Below are 15,379 nucleotides of genomic sequence, written 5' to 3' on the forward strand. Positions count from 1 at the left end.
GCACTTAGCAGTATCTCTCTGGCCATTTTCAAAGCACAAATATCCTATCTTGAAAGTACTTTGGCTTTTCCATTACCTTGTCCATTTTGTTCTCCATTTCCAATCAAAGACCACAATATGGCTAAAGAATTCTCTCATGCACACAGCAGAGCCCAGAATAAAATCTAATTCTTCAGGACCCTTATCCACAAAATGTATCTATAAAGCCAGACTTTGGCATTTCTGCTACAAACTTCACATTTCAAACATCTTTTGAAATATCTGGGTAGTGGTGATCCAGCACAGCTTTTCTCATAAATTACTACATTCATTACAGGTGCCAGGCTGTGTGCACCAATGGGATTACCTTAAATGAGGCAATTTATCTAGCATAACATATGATTATTGTGGTTCATGTTCTGGACATGTGCCTGTCTGCAAGAGGGGTAGGTGCTGGAGCTATTCCTCCAAACCTAAGGAGATGGCAGGACTGTATCAGTCTGTGCAGTCACTGGATGTGTCAGGATTTACACTTTCACATCAAGTGGAGAGAACTGAGTCAGAAAACCCACCAGCCCTCTCTATAAAACCACATTTTACACACCAGTGTGCAAACTCACATAGTGACTCATTCTTGTCTTCTTCAGGCCTCTATTGAGCCTGAAGGTGCTGCATGCTCTTGCCTGTTTTAACACACAGTAGTACTTTGCAATTTGGATTCATGACAAAACACACAATCAGCACCAAGAACCTCATTCTCATACCTGAAACATCAAAAAAGGACTAACTGGAGATGTCCCTAAGCCTTCCTTGCACACAGAAAGCATTGCTGGTGTAAAACAATTTCCATGTTGATCCTTGTCTTATTTACACCAATAAATAAGACAGGCTCCCTGGCACAGTGTTTCATGGTGTACCCCAAGGGAACCAGACTCTAGACCTCCTCCACATGCCTCTTCCACAGCCAGAAGCCTCTCTGAACTGTAATCTGTCACACTGTGTTTGATGCTGAAGTTGCCCTAGGAGCAATGAAGCCAGGCAGCACTGCCAGTCTGCTGAAATGCTTACTCCATCCACAGGAAAGCTGAGAGGGTCCTGAATTTCAGCAGAGTAATTCAGAAATCAATACACAGCCCTAAAACCTTGATTGAACCACATTCACTGATTTCAGCCCTGCTTCCTTATTTCACTCGAGGGAGACCAGAACACAGCACTTACCTAACACTGAGCTGGGTAAATCACTGTCTTGTAACTCAATGTTTTAGTAACAGTGCTGCAGAATTCTCTTTCCCCTCCTGCTGCCTGCCTCTAACCTACTGCTGAGAGGCTGATATTAGATCTGCTGGCCTTAAGTGTCCCCATGGTTTCACTTCTGCATAATTTAAGAATTGAACATTTTCTGATTATCAAGATACATGTTTTGCCTAATTTATGTAACCATAAGTTGAAGGAAGCCAGACTAATCACCTGCCTGTAGCAATAGGAAAGAAGGCCTACTTTGTGATCAAGAGGATCCCAATTACCATTTGACCTGCAAACATGACCACCACATAGGGATCCACAAGGTCCTTACTGTCGCCTATGAATGCTTTGGTGACATTGGCCATGATGCTGGAGTTCATCTTTGGAAGTCCTTCTGCTTTGTAAATTCTCACATAAAATCGGGCCCATGGTCTTTCAGATGGAAAGCCTTTGGGGATCAAGAGATTCCTGAAAGGAAAAGGGAAGCTGTTTTTTTAAATTGAAAACCTGGAAAATGAAGTGATATTTTTTCCAACAGCATTGTGACCTTGGGTTAGCATGCACCTGAGCAGACACAAAAAGGTGTATGAATTTCCTTTTTCAACTAAAAAAAAATATTTTTCCACAAGAAAATTATATGGCATTACTCAGCAAACTTGTGTATGTTGAATGAGGTCCAGTCAGATAAGGTTCTCAGGACCTTGTTCAGAAAATTCTGAATATCGTCAGGGACAGAGATTTCCCACTCTATTTGGGCCCCTATTTTGTTTGACCATCTCCATGGTAAAAAAAATATCTGTTCTGAAATTTTATTGCTCTTACCTACCTCTAAAGCCTCTCATCCTTCTACTGAAAAGAGCCACTCATCTGAAAAGAGTCAGTCTCTGCCCTCTTTGTGCATGATGCTCCTTGCAGTGCTCTCCTTAGGCTCAAAAACCAATACCACCACCTTTCCCCATAGACCATATTCTCCAGACCTCCATCAACTCTGTGACTTGTCACAGACTTGGTCCAGGATGTCAGTACTGACCAGAAATACTGTTTCAGTAAAATTTAAAGTATGCTGGTAGCATATTTACCACTTTGAACTTCTGTATTTTACAAGGAGAATGATAATGGACTTGAGTTTATCTAGGGATATGGAAATATCCATACACTCACATCTGAGAGTGGAGAAGGAATAGGCTTTCCTCGTATTTTTTTCTTCTTGCTTCATTGCTTTAAGAAATCATTAATTGGTTTCAGATCAATTAACATTCTGTAAGGGGTAATTTGGAATTTAGCCAACAGGACTTGGTCAATTCTATCAGCAGCAGAGAAGTGACCCTACTAAGCCCTCCAATTTAGATGAGAGGATTGTAAAAACTCTCTTTGAGCACGTGAGAACAGCCAGGTGTGCAATGTTATCCTGCTATTAACCCCAAGTTAACAAGGAAAAGAATGACATGAGGGCAGAGACTTATTTAGACATGTAGTAAGGAAGAAAGCAGTAAAAGAAACAAACAAAACCAAACAAATTATTGCAGTACTTTTCAATCTGCTCCTCAGTATCAGCTGTTTTCTGTGTAGCTTGTATTGCATCACCTTTCCCCGTCACACTGAGGTCACACTTCAGGTACCCCTTGGCTCCTGTCCTGATGTCTGCAGGGTCTGTGAGAAGTGCCCACTTGTCACAAAACTGATGACCTGTAAGAAGGACAAGCTTAAACACTCAAATAGAGGCTATAAAAACATGCAAGTATTTTACTCTTCACTCCCAGAAAAGTGCATCAAATGTTTATGCTGTCAGGAGTATTGTGCTGTAATGTACTTGTTAATCAGACATGTCTAGAGGGTCCAAAATATTTGGTGATCAAAAAGGCAAGCACAGGATTGATCCAGAGCTTGTCAGAAACAAGCTCATTTTCATCAGAGATCAATGACTAAAGACCAGTGTAAGCCTGGGTGAGATTTCAGCAGCTGAACTAAGGCTGAGTCCTTATGAGGAAAGGCCACCTCTGATGAGAATTGTCTGAAGATATCAGAAGTCTAGCAGCAAAACTCTTGCTGAGTTTGTGCTGTGGCCACTGTAACCCTGGCAGACAGCTGAGAAAGGGAAGTAGGGTGGACAGCCACCAGAGGAAGAATTAGCCAGAAGTGTGTTCAGCTCCATCTTTCAATTCACCCACAACAGCCCTTGCTGTAACCCTGTTTCAACAGCCCCATCAAGAAAGGTGCTAAGATCTCATGTTAGGTCTTTGGACGTCACCTTGGGTGGGTAAAGCAGTGGGAAGGAGAGACCACAGTGTACCAGGGATATGAGCTCAAGATCACCCCTCAGACACCACCTTCCTGTTAGAACGTGAGCAGGACAGAATTCAAGATAACACAGCCAGAGCATGTGTGTAGACTCTCATTTCAGATAGGCCACTCCTCTCCACTGACTCTTACAGGAACCCTGCAGAGAGGGTGGCCTGAGTGACTCTACACTCCTGCTATAACATCTGTTTGATGTGACATCTACAGAAAGTGGCCTAAATATGTTCTTTCCCAAAGACAAAGCAGAGACTGTGTCCTTGAGTAATTATGGTATAGAAAAAGGCACATGTTTCATGTATGGTTGCAAAAAAACACCAAAAGAGAGGTAGGTGATCTTTTTTATCTTCAAATTTCAGAAAGCACTGAACAGCTCTGAGCATGACAAGTCAAGTAGACCCATGGTCACCTCTTGGTCATCTCTCTCCTGTTATGGTCTGCTTCTCCTCTTGTCTTGTGCTTTCCTCACCATCCCTGCCAGTCTCCATCCTGGTCTCCCTCCGTCCACTCCTTCTACCCCAACACAGGTGACAGAGCTTTGGATGCTCTGTAACAAATGAGTGCAGTTGGGTTTTGTAGAACATTCAGCTGCCCACTCTGACCACTTAAACAAATGCCATTCTTGAAAAGTGCCACCCACAATGGGCAGATTGTCAAGGTGTTTTCAGTGCCGAACTTCTTTCCAACAGTTTGGCTGGACTCTGCTATCCAAATAGGGAAACAACTCCCCCAAAAGCTTTAAGTTGCTGTAAACCACAACTATCTAAGTGGAAAAGCAGCACATCTCCCTCTCCTCTCCTTCCCTGCCTCAAATCTCTCTGAATAGACAAAAAGAGCAGAAAATGAACCACTCACCTGGCTGAATGTACACAGTCCCCAGATCCACTTTAAAGGAGCCTATCAACACACTCCCAATCAGTTTATTGTGCATAACCTGTTAGAAAAAAGCTGGTTTAAGAATGTCACTGTCTCGTCCCAGTCAGCCTAAGAAAGAGCATCCAAAAATCACATTTAGCTCATAGGCAATAAGCAGCAACATCCAGCACCGCCCAAAATTGGGGGCACAGAGCCACAGCAGATACAGCAAGTATTTGAAATATATTCTTTACCCAACACTGTGCCAATTTAGAAAACAATATAATTACATCTGAGTGGAGTCACATAGGTTCATTCCAGGTCCCTGAGATATAGAGAGCAGGAATTAGATCGATGTTCCTTCAGAGCAGGTGCAGTTATATTACTTATCCTGGCAGTTTAAAGTAAATCATAATGAATATAAATACATGGGACATAACTGGCTTCACACTAGGCTGCAGAAATCCTATCATTTTCTGTGCAATAGCTGAATTGCCATAAAAACTGACTACACTCGGAGGAGAAAGAATTGAAGTGTTTCTTGGAAACATTTGATTGTACATATAGACCAAGAGACTCTATTCTCATCTATCCTCCCACAATATTAATGAAATCAGAGAAGTGATATAGATGTAAATTAGATGGCAAGCAGGCACCAGTGAGTCTGTCTCTGTATTCTTCCTGCCAAGTGATGAATTTAATTTAATTCAAATTTAATTAATAATTTCCAATTGCCATGATTCCCAGACCTATGTATTTCTGTGTCTTGTTTTCAAATGCTTGCATGTGGTTCAATTTACAGACAAGGCAGAGGCTTCTTCTAAGGGAAGATTTGTTCTAAAACTGCATTTCTCAAAAAATGTTCTCACATGTTCTCACTGGTTTCAGAACAGCTTAAAAGGTTGAAACCTATTCCTTGGTTGTGGAAAAACCTCTGAAAGAGGCTGAATTTTCTGGGACACCTTGCTCAAATTGCAAAGAGAAACTAAGCTCTTTCAAGTCCACAGAAGTTAAATCTAAATATTGGAAGTAAACAATCAAGCCTCCAACTGCATTTCAGGAGTCTGGAGTACATCACATCCTCTCTTTGGACCTACACATTGTAGATAAGGATATTTCTCTGAGAATAGGAAGACTTCTGCAATTTTGTACTGGATTGGTCATGTGACTTTATTTTCTTCACTTCTCAAGAGCAGGAGACATACATTTCTAAGTAAAGACCACCAACACCTTCATCAAGGTTCACCAGAAAATTCATGGGGCGTCTAGTTGCAATATAATGTCCTTCCCTGTTAAGGTTCTATGGCCACTGTACCACTGTGACCCAGGAACACACTCAGCTGTCCTTGGTAATTCCTCACTTCAACATTGAAGCAATTTCTAGGGCTGAAAAATCAAGAGTGGACAAAGGAGCTGTTTTACTTTAAGTTTTTACTTTAAGTTTTACCATTAAGCTGAAAAATTAAACAACTTTCATGTGGAAGAGGAGTTAGTGTGAAGTCAATGCTTCATGCACAAGTACTGCTCTTCCTCAATCCCTGGTGCTGTCAGGTCCCATCACAGCACTGCACCCTCCCTCATATGAGGTTGGATCAGAGCCACAGGGCTGGGAAGAAGCTTTAAAATCTGTTGGGTTTCTCCCTGAAGCCAGGCAATAGTACAGCTTTGGAGGAAGTACATGGGAGTGCCCAAATCAGCAGATCCAACCAGGATAGACTAAAGGGGGAAGAAGGCTATAGCCTTTCTGTAGGAAAAAACCCCACAAGCTTCTTTAAGACTCAAAACCAAGATGAGAGTATGTGGTGAGTCCAAAGTGATGCTGTCTCATTGCTCTTTGCTCATTTCCTCTCCATGACAGCCTGTCCAGAAACATGAAATGTTTTACACGTGTAAAACTCACTTCTCTGTTCTTGAAATGTAAATGCTCTGTTCCAGTGAAATGATGCAGGTTTCCACTCCCTGCAGTACACATTGCCTTTAAAGCTGAGGAAATAACTCACTGCTTCTATCAAACACTCTACATCTTTCCTCATCCTTTGTTTTCTAAGCGTGTTTTCTTCTAATGCAACAAAGCAAGTGAGCATGAAGTTTATAACAAACACTTCTTGTCTTCTCTGTGGGGGAGCATCATGTCACATCATATCTAATTAAAGATTTGTGCCTTTTCATACTTGACTGTAGATGACTGAAGGATTTTCTGAATAAGCACAAACATGCAGAGTGTTACCCTGAGGAATATTTCAGTAAGGGAGATAAAGGTTTAACACAGAATGATCACCTCAGTTTTACCATGGTATTACAAGTTTGCTGAAATGTACAGGAAGATAATGATGAAGACATAAATCTAGAAATTAGCAGGTGCTGGGGAATTGAAAGTCTCATTTTTCTCTCAAATGCAGGATTTGAATACAGATAGACTAACTGCTAAACTGATGGACAAGGGCAACAATCTACTTTGTTTTCCTTGAGCTTCCATATGCAGATAAGTTCATTTCTACAGATTAAGCAAATTCAGTGCATTAATTATTGCTAATAATGGAGGCTGTCAATCTTTGTTTCTTCTTAAGTAAGATTCATGCTAAGCAAGTGCTGTGAAACTTTCCATCCCTCAGGGCTTCCTTCTCTCCCAGCACCATATTTCCTCTCTTTGTTTCTATTCCCCTGATAGATTACATTCTGCAAAACTATTTTGCAAGGTAATGAATCTCTGTTTTCAGTAGCATGCATGAGCACTGCCCAAGGTTGTTCATTGTTGTTACTGAGCTTTTTCCTAAAGTCATTTTACATAGAAAACCTTTAATTACTTAGTGTTGCACCTTCATCAGTTACAAATAAAGTAAGTTTGCTGAGCCTGATGAAACTGTGCAGATATGCAGCAGGTAATGGTGACACGTTTTCCCACACCCCCAGTGCACTCAGAAACCTGGCAGTTTCCCCTCCACCACTGAATATATGGAATCTTTATCAAAAGAATGTGAGATTGGAAAGACTGGCCATATCTCAGAGAAAAATAATTATAGGCCCCCAACAGCATCAGCAGCACACAGGAGCTGGTGCCTCGGCACTGTGCTGATACATGAGCCGTGCCTGAAGCACCTATGGGGACACACACTGTGATATGTCACTGCAGTGAGGTGGTGATACTCCCGTGCCATGGTCAGCCTGTGTAAATTCTGTCCTCACACATGAGATCAGACCTTATGTAGTTATGAACTTCATCTATCTGAGGTTTGAGTGGGATACAGTGGATTTTAATGGAACTTCAGGATTCTTTTGTCAGTTTACTCCCAGCATTGAAAACTTAGTTGTCCAGTTGTCCATGTACAAATGAACACATTTTATTCTGTAGCTGGCAAAAGTCACTCTACAAGCAGCTCAGAAAAGGAAGTAGACAGTGATGTGTCCTATGGCTCCTAAGCACTCCTTGTTTCTGTCAAGCTCAACCAGCAAAGACCTTTCCCTGGTGTACATTTTTGAAATCAACAAAGCACTTCAGAAAAAAAGAACTTTTCCTGGGAGCAGTAGCACTCTGTTCATTTGTCAGAGAAATATCTAATAAAATGGATGGACTTTAAGCAGAACAAAAAAAGAGTTCATGAAGTGCACAGCTTCTGATATATAATACAAATACAGCACTGTCCAGACTCAGAACCTTAATTCCTTAGCAGCTTTGCTACATGTGGTGATGAGTTTTGGACAAGATAATTAACATGGCTCCATAGACTTGGCTTTCAAAGCTGCACATCATTATCTAATGCTCCAAGTCCAAGAGCATGTGTGTCTTCCATCAGGACAGTTCTGAGATGTCACAGAATCATAAAATCATTTAGGTTGGAAAAGATCTTTAAGATGGAGCCCAACCATGAACCCAGCACTGACAAGTCCTCCTCTAAACCATATCCCCAGCTGCTACACCTACATGCCTTTTAAATCCTTCTGGGGATGGTGATTCTACCACTCCTCTGGGCAGTTTATTCCAATGCCTGTCTACCCTTTCTGACAAGAAATTTCTCCTAATATCCAATCTAAATCTCTCCTGGTGCAACTTAAGGCCATTTCATCTTGTCCTGTGACTTGTTATTTGGGAGAAGAGACCAACCCATACCAGTCTCCAACTTTGTTTCAGGTATTTCTAGGGTAAAAAGGTTCCCTGATAGTTTTGCTGGGACTTTAGCTGTAGTGGGGAGTGGAAGCAGCACCAAACTTTTGGAGCCCACTCCCATGCTAATAACAACCAACCAGTGACACTCCCAGACAGCCCTGCTGAGGAAAAGTGTCTGCATTAGCTCTGGTAATTTAGTTAGAAACAGGAACTGATAAAAACCAGATGTTTGAATCAAATAGCCACTTGAAAATTAGATGGATGAAGACAGTGAGAAGAAGAGAGAGCTAAGCTGAATTTTCTCATTCTACTTTGCAGTTTGCCACACCAGCAATAAGTGTTCCTGAAAATGCAGATTAAATCTTCCTTTTGGGTATGTTTCTTCAAATTTCTGCCAGCTGACTCTCCTCCTTATTCTCTCCTCTATCCTCCTTCCTATACTTCATGCTGACTTTCCAGCACTCTTGGTACCTAAAATTATTATTTTTAGCTACATTAAGAATCATTTAGAGTTGAAGTGACACAGACAACAATGACCTTTACTTACTGTGCTAAGCTTTCCTAGGTACTTACAGAGATGTTGATTATTTTGTCAAACAGCAACACCTGCGGTCCAACGAAATCAAACACGAAGTACTGTGGGAAGAGGGGAACAGCAGATGAGAATCATCCCTGGGCAGGCAGCCAGCTCTGTCAGATGCATGGTTCAGCATTTTGTGTTACTGCACAGAGCCCTGGTGAGACACTGAGGGTGCTGGGTGGGCAGTGGTGACAAAGCAAAACTCCTTCTTTGCCCCTGACATGTTTCTGCCATGACCCAGACTTGTTTTTTACTCCATTCCTTGCATGGCTGCACAAGACTTACTCCACAAATGCCCATGGACCTCAGTCTGCACCAGAAGGTATTGTCAAAAGAGACAGGAGGCACAAGGAAACCCAAAGGATCTGGTGTGTTTGGGGGCTGTTTTGGTGTCATTTGTCACCAACTGGAGCAAATGTATGTCAGAGAAAGGCTGAAACCATGAAATAGTAGAAAAGGCAGTGGAGGGGGATGGGGGTGGGGGGGTGGAGGTTGCAGTGTAGATAAAACCCCTAAATGGATGATTTTAAAAACTGCAGCAGCAGTGAGGGTATGGCAGAATGTGCTGGAGAGGGCGAGGAACAGGTTGGATAGACCTGGAGAAGAGAAAGAGCAAACAGATCTAAACTCAAGGGAGATATTTCTGGTGCTTTGTCTCCTGGAGAGACCTCCCTGCTCAGATGTGGAAGTGCTACAAACCTAATTCATCCCCTTATGAGCTACCAAATGGCAGAGTCCACCCAGAACCATTGAAGAAAGTGTCTTCTTTAGGAGAAAGCACCTACTTCATTGTAGAAAGGGGCATTTGTGCCTTCCTTTACTGTAGTTTGCTTCTTCTCATCACCTATCTCGATGATCACCACGGGATCGATGTTCTCGCCCACCAGCTGCCTGGCCTCGATGATGGTGATGGCAATCTGTGGGACAGGGACACCAGGGACACTCCTGGGCTCAGCTCCAGCCTGCCTGGGAACTCACAGGCACATGAGGGCTGTCATCCCCTGCTCACCTGGTAGCTCTGGGATTTCATCTCCTCTTCATGAATTCTGGTCACCAGCTTTGCCCTGCTTAAATGACATAAGAAGTCATTAGACATCTCTAGGCAAGAGCCGGTACTTGGAGACACACTGGAAAGACTTTTCAGCAGTAAAAAAGTATTATTTATGGCAGACAGCCTTGTTGTGAACTGTTAGGCTTGATTTCATTAGCAGAGACCATCTCTGTCTATCTCATATATTTTTGATAGGGAAATGTTTTGCATCCACACAAACCAGTGCAGCTACCTATCATGCACAGCAATGATTTCACTTGTTGATCCCATCAAACCTTACTCCATTCCCCCCTAGGCTGCATTCCTGTCCTGTATGAAAAACACAACTACAAAAGCTCTTTTCTAGAGAGGTTTCTGTTCCCTTTGGTTTGTTCTGTTTAGCAGAGTTTCTTAGCACAGTTGAGGCACACTCAGGATGCATTTCAATCTCTCCCTGCACTGGATAGCACCTGGGGGTATCACTGAACTGACAAGTGCATTCTACTCTGACACGTGGGAGAGTGGGAAAGAAGGGATGTCAGCAAATGGATTTTCCATCAGATGTTTTGTTCAAGGGTAAAGCCCTTCCCAGGAAGGGTGGAAAAGGTGTTTAGGGGGGTATTAGGGAAGACACAGGAAACAGCACCTTTTCCTATCTGGGCTTAAGGATCCAAAAGCACTGGACAGAGCATCACTGTTCATTAGGTCTTCTGCCACCTCTTCCTGTCTTCCAAGAGTGTCATGGAGAAAATTTGCACTTTCATCATGATCACCTGCTAAAGAAAAGAGACAAGGAAGTAAAACTCACATCTGATTTCTAGTAGCAAAAAGCTCACTTGGGGCAGAGCAGTGAATTTATCATCATGAACTGAATATTTTATTTATTTGGGGTCCCAGTTAGAGATATTCTCGTGGTCTGTATGGAGCAGCATTGATTGCAGCAGCAGCTCCCCTCCTGTGCAATATCATTTGCCACATCTGTGTGGCTGGAGCCAGTCTCCTCACCCCATGTGCACTCACAACAGGCACATGCACACTACTGAGTAAAGCTGCCAGCTTTATTGAGCCAGCCCACCCAGCCACCACAGCCTGTGCAGGTTTTGTGTTCATGGTTTCTAAAAGAAGCAGAACTTCCAGAGGAATTACACACTAGTAGTAAATTGTCTGCCTGTAAAGTAGGAAGAAAAAACCCTCAAAAATGTGCCATCTCTCTATGGTAAGAGGCAGGCTGACATTTTTAGTTTACCCTATAGAGCAGCATGACCTCACAGGATCTGAATGTGAACTTCATGAAACAGTCAATGCAAAAATAATTAGCTCTCTATTTATTTGGGAGTGATAAGGAGTTTACTGCCTAACTTATCAATGCTAAGCCTTGAGACACAATTCAAATGAGTTCACATGAAATCAGATCTAATATAATTCCCCACCACCTGCTCATCCCTGTTGCAACATTGATTTATGAGGCCTTACCCAATGCATCTTTGTTTGCAATAGTCAGCCCTTTCTCGCCTTTTTTCTTCTTCTTCAGCTTCATGCCACCAAACAGCCCCTTTCTGAAAAAGTAAAGAAAATTGATCATTGCAGTATCCTCAAATCTTTTTCTGTACTGCACTCTAATTTAACTCAAGGAGTTGTTAAGAGGGAGTTTCAATTTCCTAGCCAAGATCATTATATTCTGAATTTCCTTTTATTGACAGCAAACAAGAGAAAGCTCTGACTTTTTTGCTTCATCCAATTTAGTTTCTTTTTAAAATTTGGTCATGTACAGGCAAACATAACATGACATGAGCCAAAACTTCTGTTCAAATCAAGACATCAAGAAACAAAGAAAAGAAACCAAATATAAGTTTCCAATCTACTGACTTCCCACACATGTATCTCATTCCTTAGCTGTGACAAGACCAGAGATAAAAGGCAGATTAGAGGATCCAGAGCAAAAGCTTTCCACGGAATTGAGATGAAGTAATTTGTGTAAATACCTTGGTCACAACACCCACCCATGATGCCCATGGTATCAGTGGCACATAGACCATATAATTCTCACTCCCTTTCATCAGCAAAGCAATGAGCAAGCCTGAATAAGGCTGGCTCCTCAATGTTAGAGACATGCTTCTGCCTAGCATCAGTTCTTCCAAGAAAATACACATGCCACGTTTCAGAGGGAGAAACAATCTATGCTGCTTCAGAACTTTGTGTTATTAACTCTACTGACAAACAAACCAAGTGGTGAGAGCCAAACACAAAGGATTTAACACAATAGCAGCATTTTTCAGGTTCTTTGTTGGCCACAAGCACTCAGTGACAAACATTCAGCAAATTAGCAAATTTTTCTTCCCCCTGTCATTGGAGGATTTGTTTGCCTAAATTATTGTAAGTATAAAAATTAACCTGGAGAAGCACACAGTCCAACTAGCCAAAACAAGCAAGCAGCTACAAGCTGAGTAAATCTGATAGCAACCAGTGCTCAAACATCTGAAATCATCTGCAAACTCTAGCTGTGGAGGAAAAGATACTGCAAACTGGAAAGGGAAGTTGGAAATTTTTAAAGGCTGTATTCACAGCAAGCAAATAAGTTTACTGGCCAGCCCAAGAGGAATGACAGCAATGTAGGGTACAATAGCAGAAAATGCACAACTTTTTTGTGCCAAAGAATGATAAAATCTGATCAGTATGATGGAAATGTAGCACCCAGACAAAAACATGCCTGAAGCAAAGCAAGAGTCAGAGGGTGACTGGAGGAAAAGGCCATTAATAAAGTCTGATGCATTAACTGGGCTGTCTTTCATGATTCTTATGTTTACATAACACTTGAAACTGCTTAAAGACAGAACTGCAGAAGTTGCCACAGGGTAATAGGAAGAGAACTAGCCAAGCTTTGAATAACTGCATAGTGTCAAGAGAAAAATCCTTCTTTGAAGTAAACCAGATTTCAGTCTCAGGTTTTAGTATGTCAGAGGTTTGGGCACAAAGCAGCATCAGGCCCTCCTGGCCCCAGAGGTCACCTTAGCCAAGATAACCAAGATAATGCAGAGTTTTGTCCCTGACAGCTGGAGAGGCAGCAAGCACAGGTCACTTGCAAGGCTCAGCTGGGAGGAAGAAGAGTGTGTTGTTCAGCAAGAGGGCAGGTGGCATTCTCTGTACATGGGATTTGCAGAGAGAGTCTTCTCTGTAAGGGTCTAAAGTAAGCAAATTTAGTCTTCAGGGAACTGAATGAATTAATCCTTCACAGCAGGCTCCATCACCTTGATATGTAAACTGCTTGTCAGCCAGTGTCAGTGTGCACACCCTAATACTGTGCACATGGGGAACATCCACACTGCTTAATATAACCAATTAGGCTTCTTGAAAGTGTTCTGTGTACATGCTTTCTGTGGTAGACAGTTTGTTATCATGGAAGGAATGAGAAAAATTTAAACTTTCTTCAAATTTCCACAAAATGTTTTTCGCTGGAGTTTCGACATAAATTCAATCAACTGCTGAAAGCTTGAAAATTATTCCATCCCTTCTTCCCCTAGATGGTGTAAATTTAAACAAGGGGAAGTTTGGACCTTCTTATGCAGTTATACCAGATTTGATAATGACCCCAAAGTTATCCATACCCATCTGTATGCCTGAGCCAGGCACAAAACTGTGTGCCACCTCTAGGTGAACCCCAAAGACATCATGAGGAAATGTCTCCCGTGGTCCCCACAGGACCTCCTGGCTATCAGTGAGGCACAAACATGGGAAATCAGGAGAGACTTGGGTGCAGAAAAACTCATTCACCTCTCATGGACCTGTGGGGAGGTTGGAGGTTGTTCATGTTGAGGTATTACCCACAAACTTCAGTGAAGATTCAGCCCCTATATGTTACATGATGCACAAATAGAGGTTTTGCTCTTTCCTAAATCCTACAAGTTAATTTGAGATAGAATAAAGCAATTTCATGCCCAAAGGGAAGGGAGATGAAAGAATTCTTACAGGCTACCAAGAGGTTTCCTGTTTTAAGTGCTTTGATTAGAAGCAATTAAAAATCAGCCATCTCAGCTAATCAAGAACATTTCTTAGTTCAAAGAGGACTGAATGTCCCAGCTTCTTTGACATAGGCATTGTAAAAAAATCTGAATTTAGAAGGTTTTCTTCTCTGCATATGTACAGTACAATGCTTAGTACCTTAGTTTAGGACTGTGATTCATTGAGGCTTCCCTGATATAAACAGTAAATAAGAGTGGGACATCAACCATAGCACAGCATTTGACTATACTCAAACCATGTTGAATTTGCATTTCTGCAAACACAAGTGTTCATTTCCTGTTATCAGTGCCACAGGTCCACTGGGTCTCTGAATTAATTTTCATACCTTGAAAAAAAGAGTCACAAATTTCATTCTCCTCTTGTCAAGGTTCATCCATGGCTGCGTCCAGCTTTCAAAAAATTGTTTTCATGCTCCCACCATCACAGAGGCTTTGTGAACACTTCTTTCACAGAATATTCTCTTAGATATCAAATAATTGCAAATTTCAGTCTAATTTAAAGGAAAGTTGTCAAAAGAAATCCACTTCAGAGCTGTCAGCATGAGAGTTCAAGTGACCTTACTGATACTGAACCTCAGAGCTCCTCCACATTGTTTAAATTTAGTATTTTCTTCCTGCTCCTTAAAATTCCACTTCTTTCAATATAAGTTCATCTTCAAAAGAGTATTTCAGTAGACCAAACAGTACTGCACTAGGTGAATAATTATCTACACGAATAGTTCTAATTTCCATGAAATAAACACAAGCAAAAGGAACCTATTTCTCTAAGTTATAAAAATGTTTCTTCTTTTCTTTCCAAATGAAAAAAAAAATCTGAAATGTAGGAATGACTCTTGGCTCATTTTATCACTTCCACAATTTGTACTAGTCAAGGAATTATAACTTAAATCCCTTTTTCCAATGAATAGAATATAATTACAATACAAAAATGCGGCTTCAAAATGAAAAGTCTAATAAATCTAAAATAGTCACATAAGCACAGCTGATTAATTCAGAACCATTTTTTATTAAGACAGCATGTCATTTGTGATAATAAATGAAGTTCCAGAGAAGAAATTTATTGCACTACATTTAATTATCAAGGAGGGCTGAATAAAATAAATTCTGTGATCTTGGGCATATGGAAAGCAAAAAAAAATCTTAATGAGTGGTTACTGATGTACTCATTTCATGCCTTCTTTTCTCAGGATTATAGAAGTTAAGGGAAGACTTTGCCAATTTATTCATTTAATTTACTCTGTTTCCCAGCGCAGAGTTGCTTTTTTCAGTATACTGTCAGA

At 41.3% G+C, this 15,379-nt stretch overlaps 1 protein-coding gene across 1 annotated transcript in view; it reads right to left on the reverse strand.

Annotated features, from left to right (window-relative positions):
* The window catches only part of FER1L6 (fer-1 like family member 6), a 75,502-nt gene that overhangs the window by 45,174 nt on the left and 14,949 nt on the right, over positions 1 to 15,379 (reverse strand). Inside the window, exons 2-9 of the mRNA XM_056485546.1 lie at positions 11,557 to 11,639; positions 10,730 to 10,856; positions 10,063 to 10,117; positions 9,839 to 9,970; positions 9,047 to 9,109; positions 4,372 to 4,450; positions 2,751 to 2,907; positions 1,503 to 1,689 (exon numbers count right to left, since the gene is read on the reverse strand). Of these exons, the coding sequence (XP_056341521.1) occupies positions 1,503 to 1,689; positions 2,751 to 2,907; positions 4,372 to 4,450; positions 9,047 to 9,109; positions 9,839 to 9,970; positions 10,063 to 10,117; positions 10,730 to 10,856; positions 11,557 to 11,639 (883 nt within the window). The remainder of the gene's footprint in view (positions 1 to 1,502; positions 1,690 to 2,750; positions 2,908 to 4,371; positions 4,451 to 9,046; positions 9,110 to 9,838; positions 9,971 to 10,062; positions 10,118 to 10,729; positions 10,857 to 11,556; positions 11,640 to 15,379) is intronic.

The sequence above is a fragment of the Oenanthe melanoleuca genome, chromosome 2, assembly GCF_029582105.1.
Source record: "Oenanthe melanoleuca isolate GR-GAL-2019-014 chromosome 2, OMel1.0, whole genome shotgun sequence".
Taxonomy (NCBI): Eukaryota; Metazoa; Chordata; class Aves; order Passeriformes; family Muscicapidae; genus Oenanthe; species Oenanthe melanoleuca.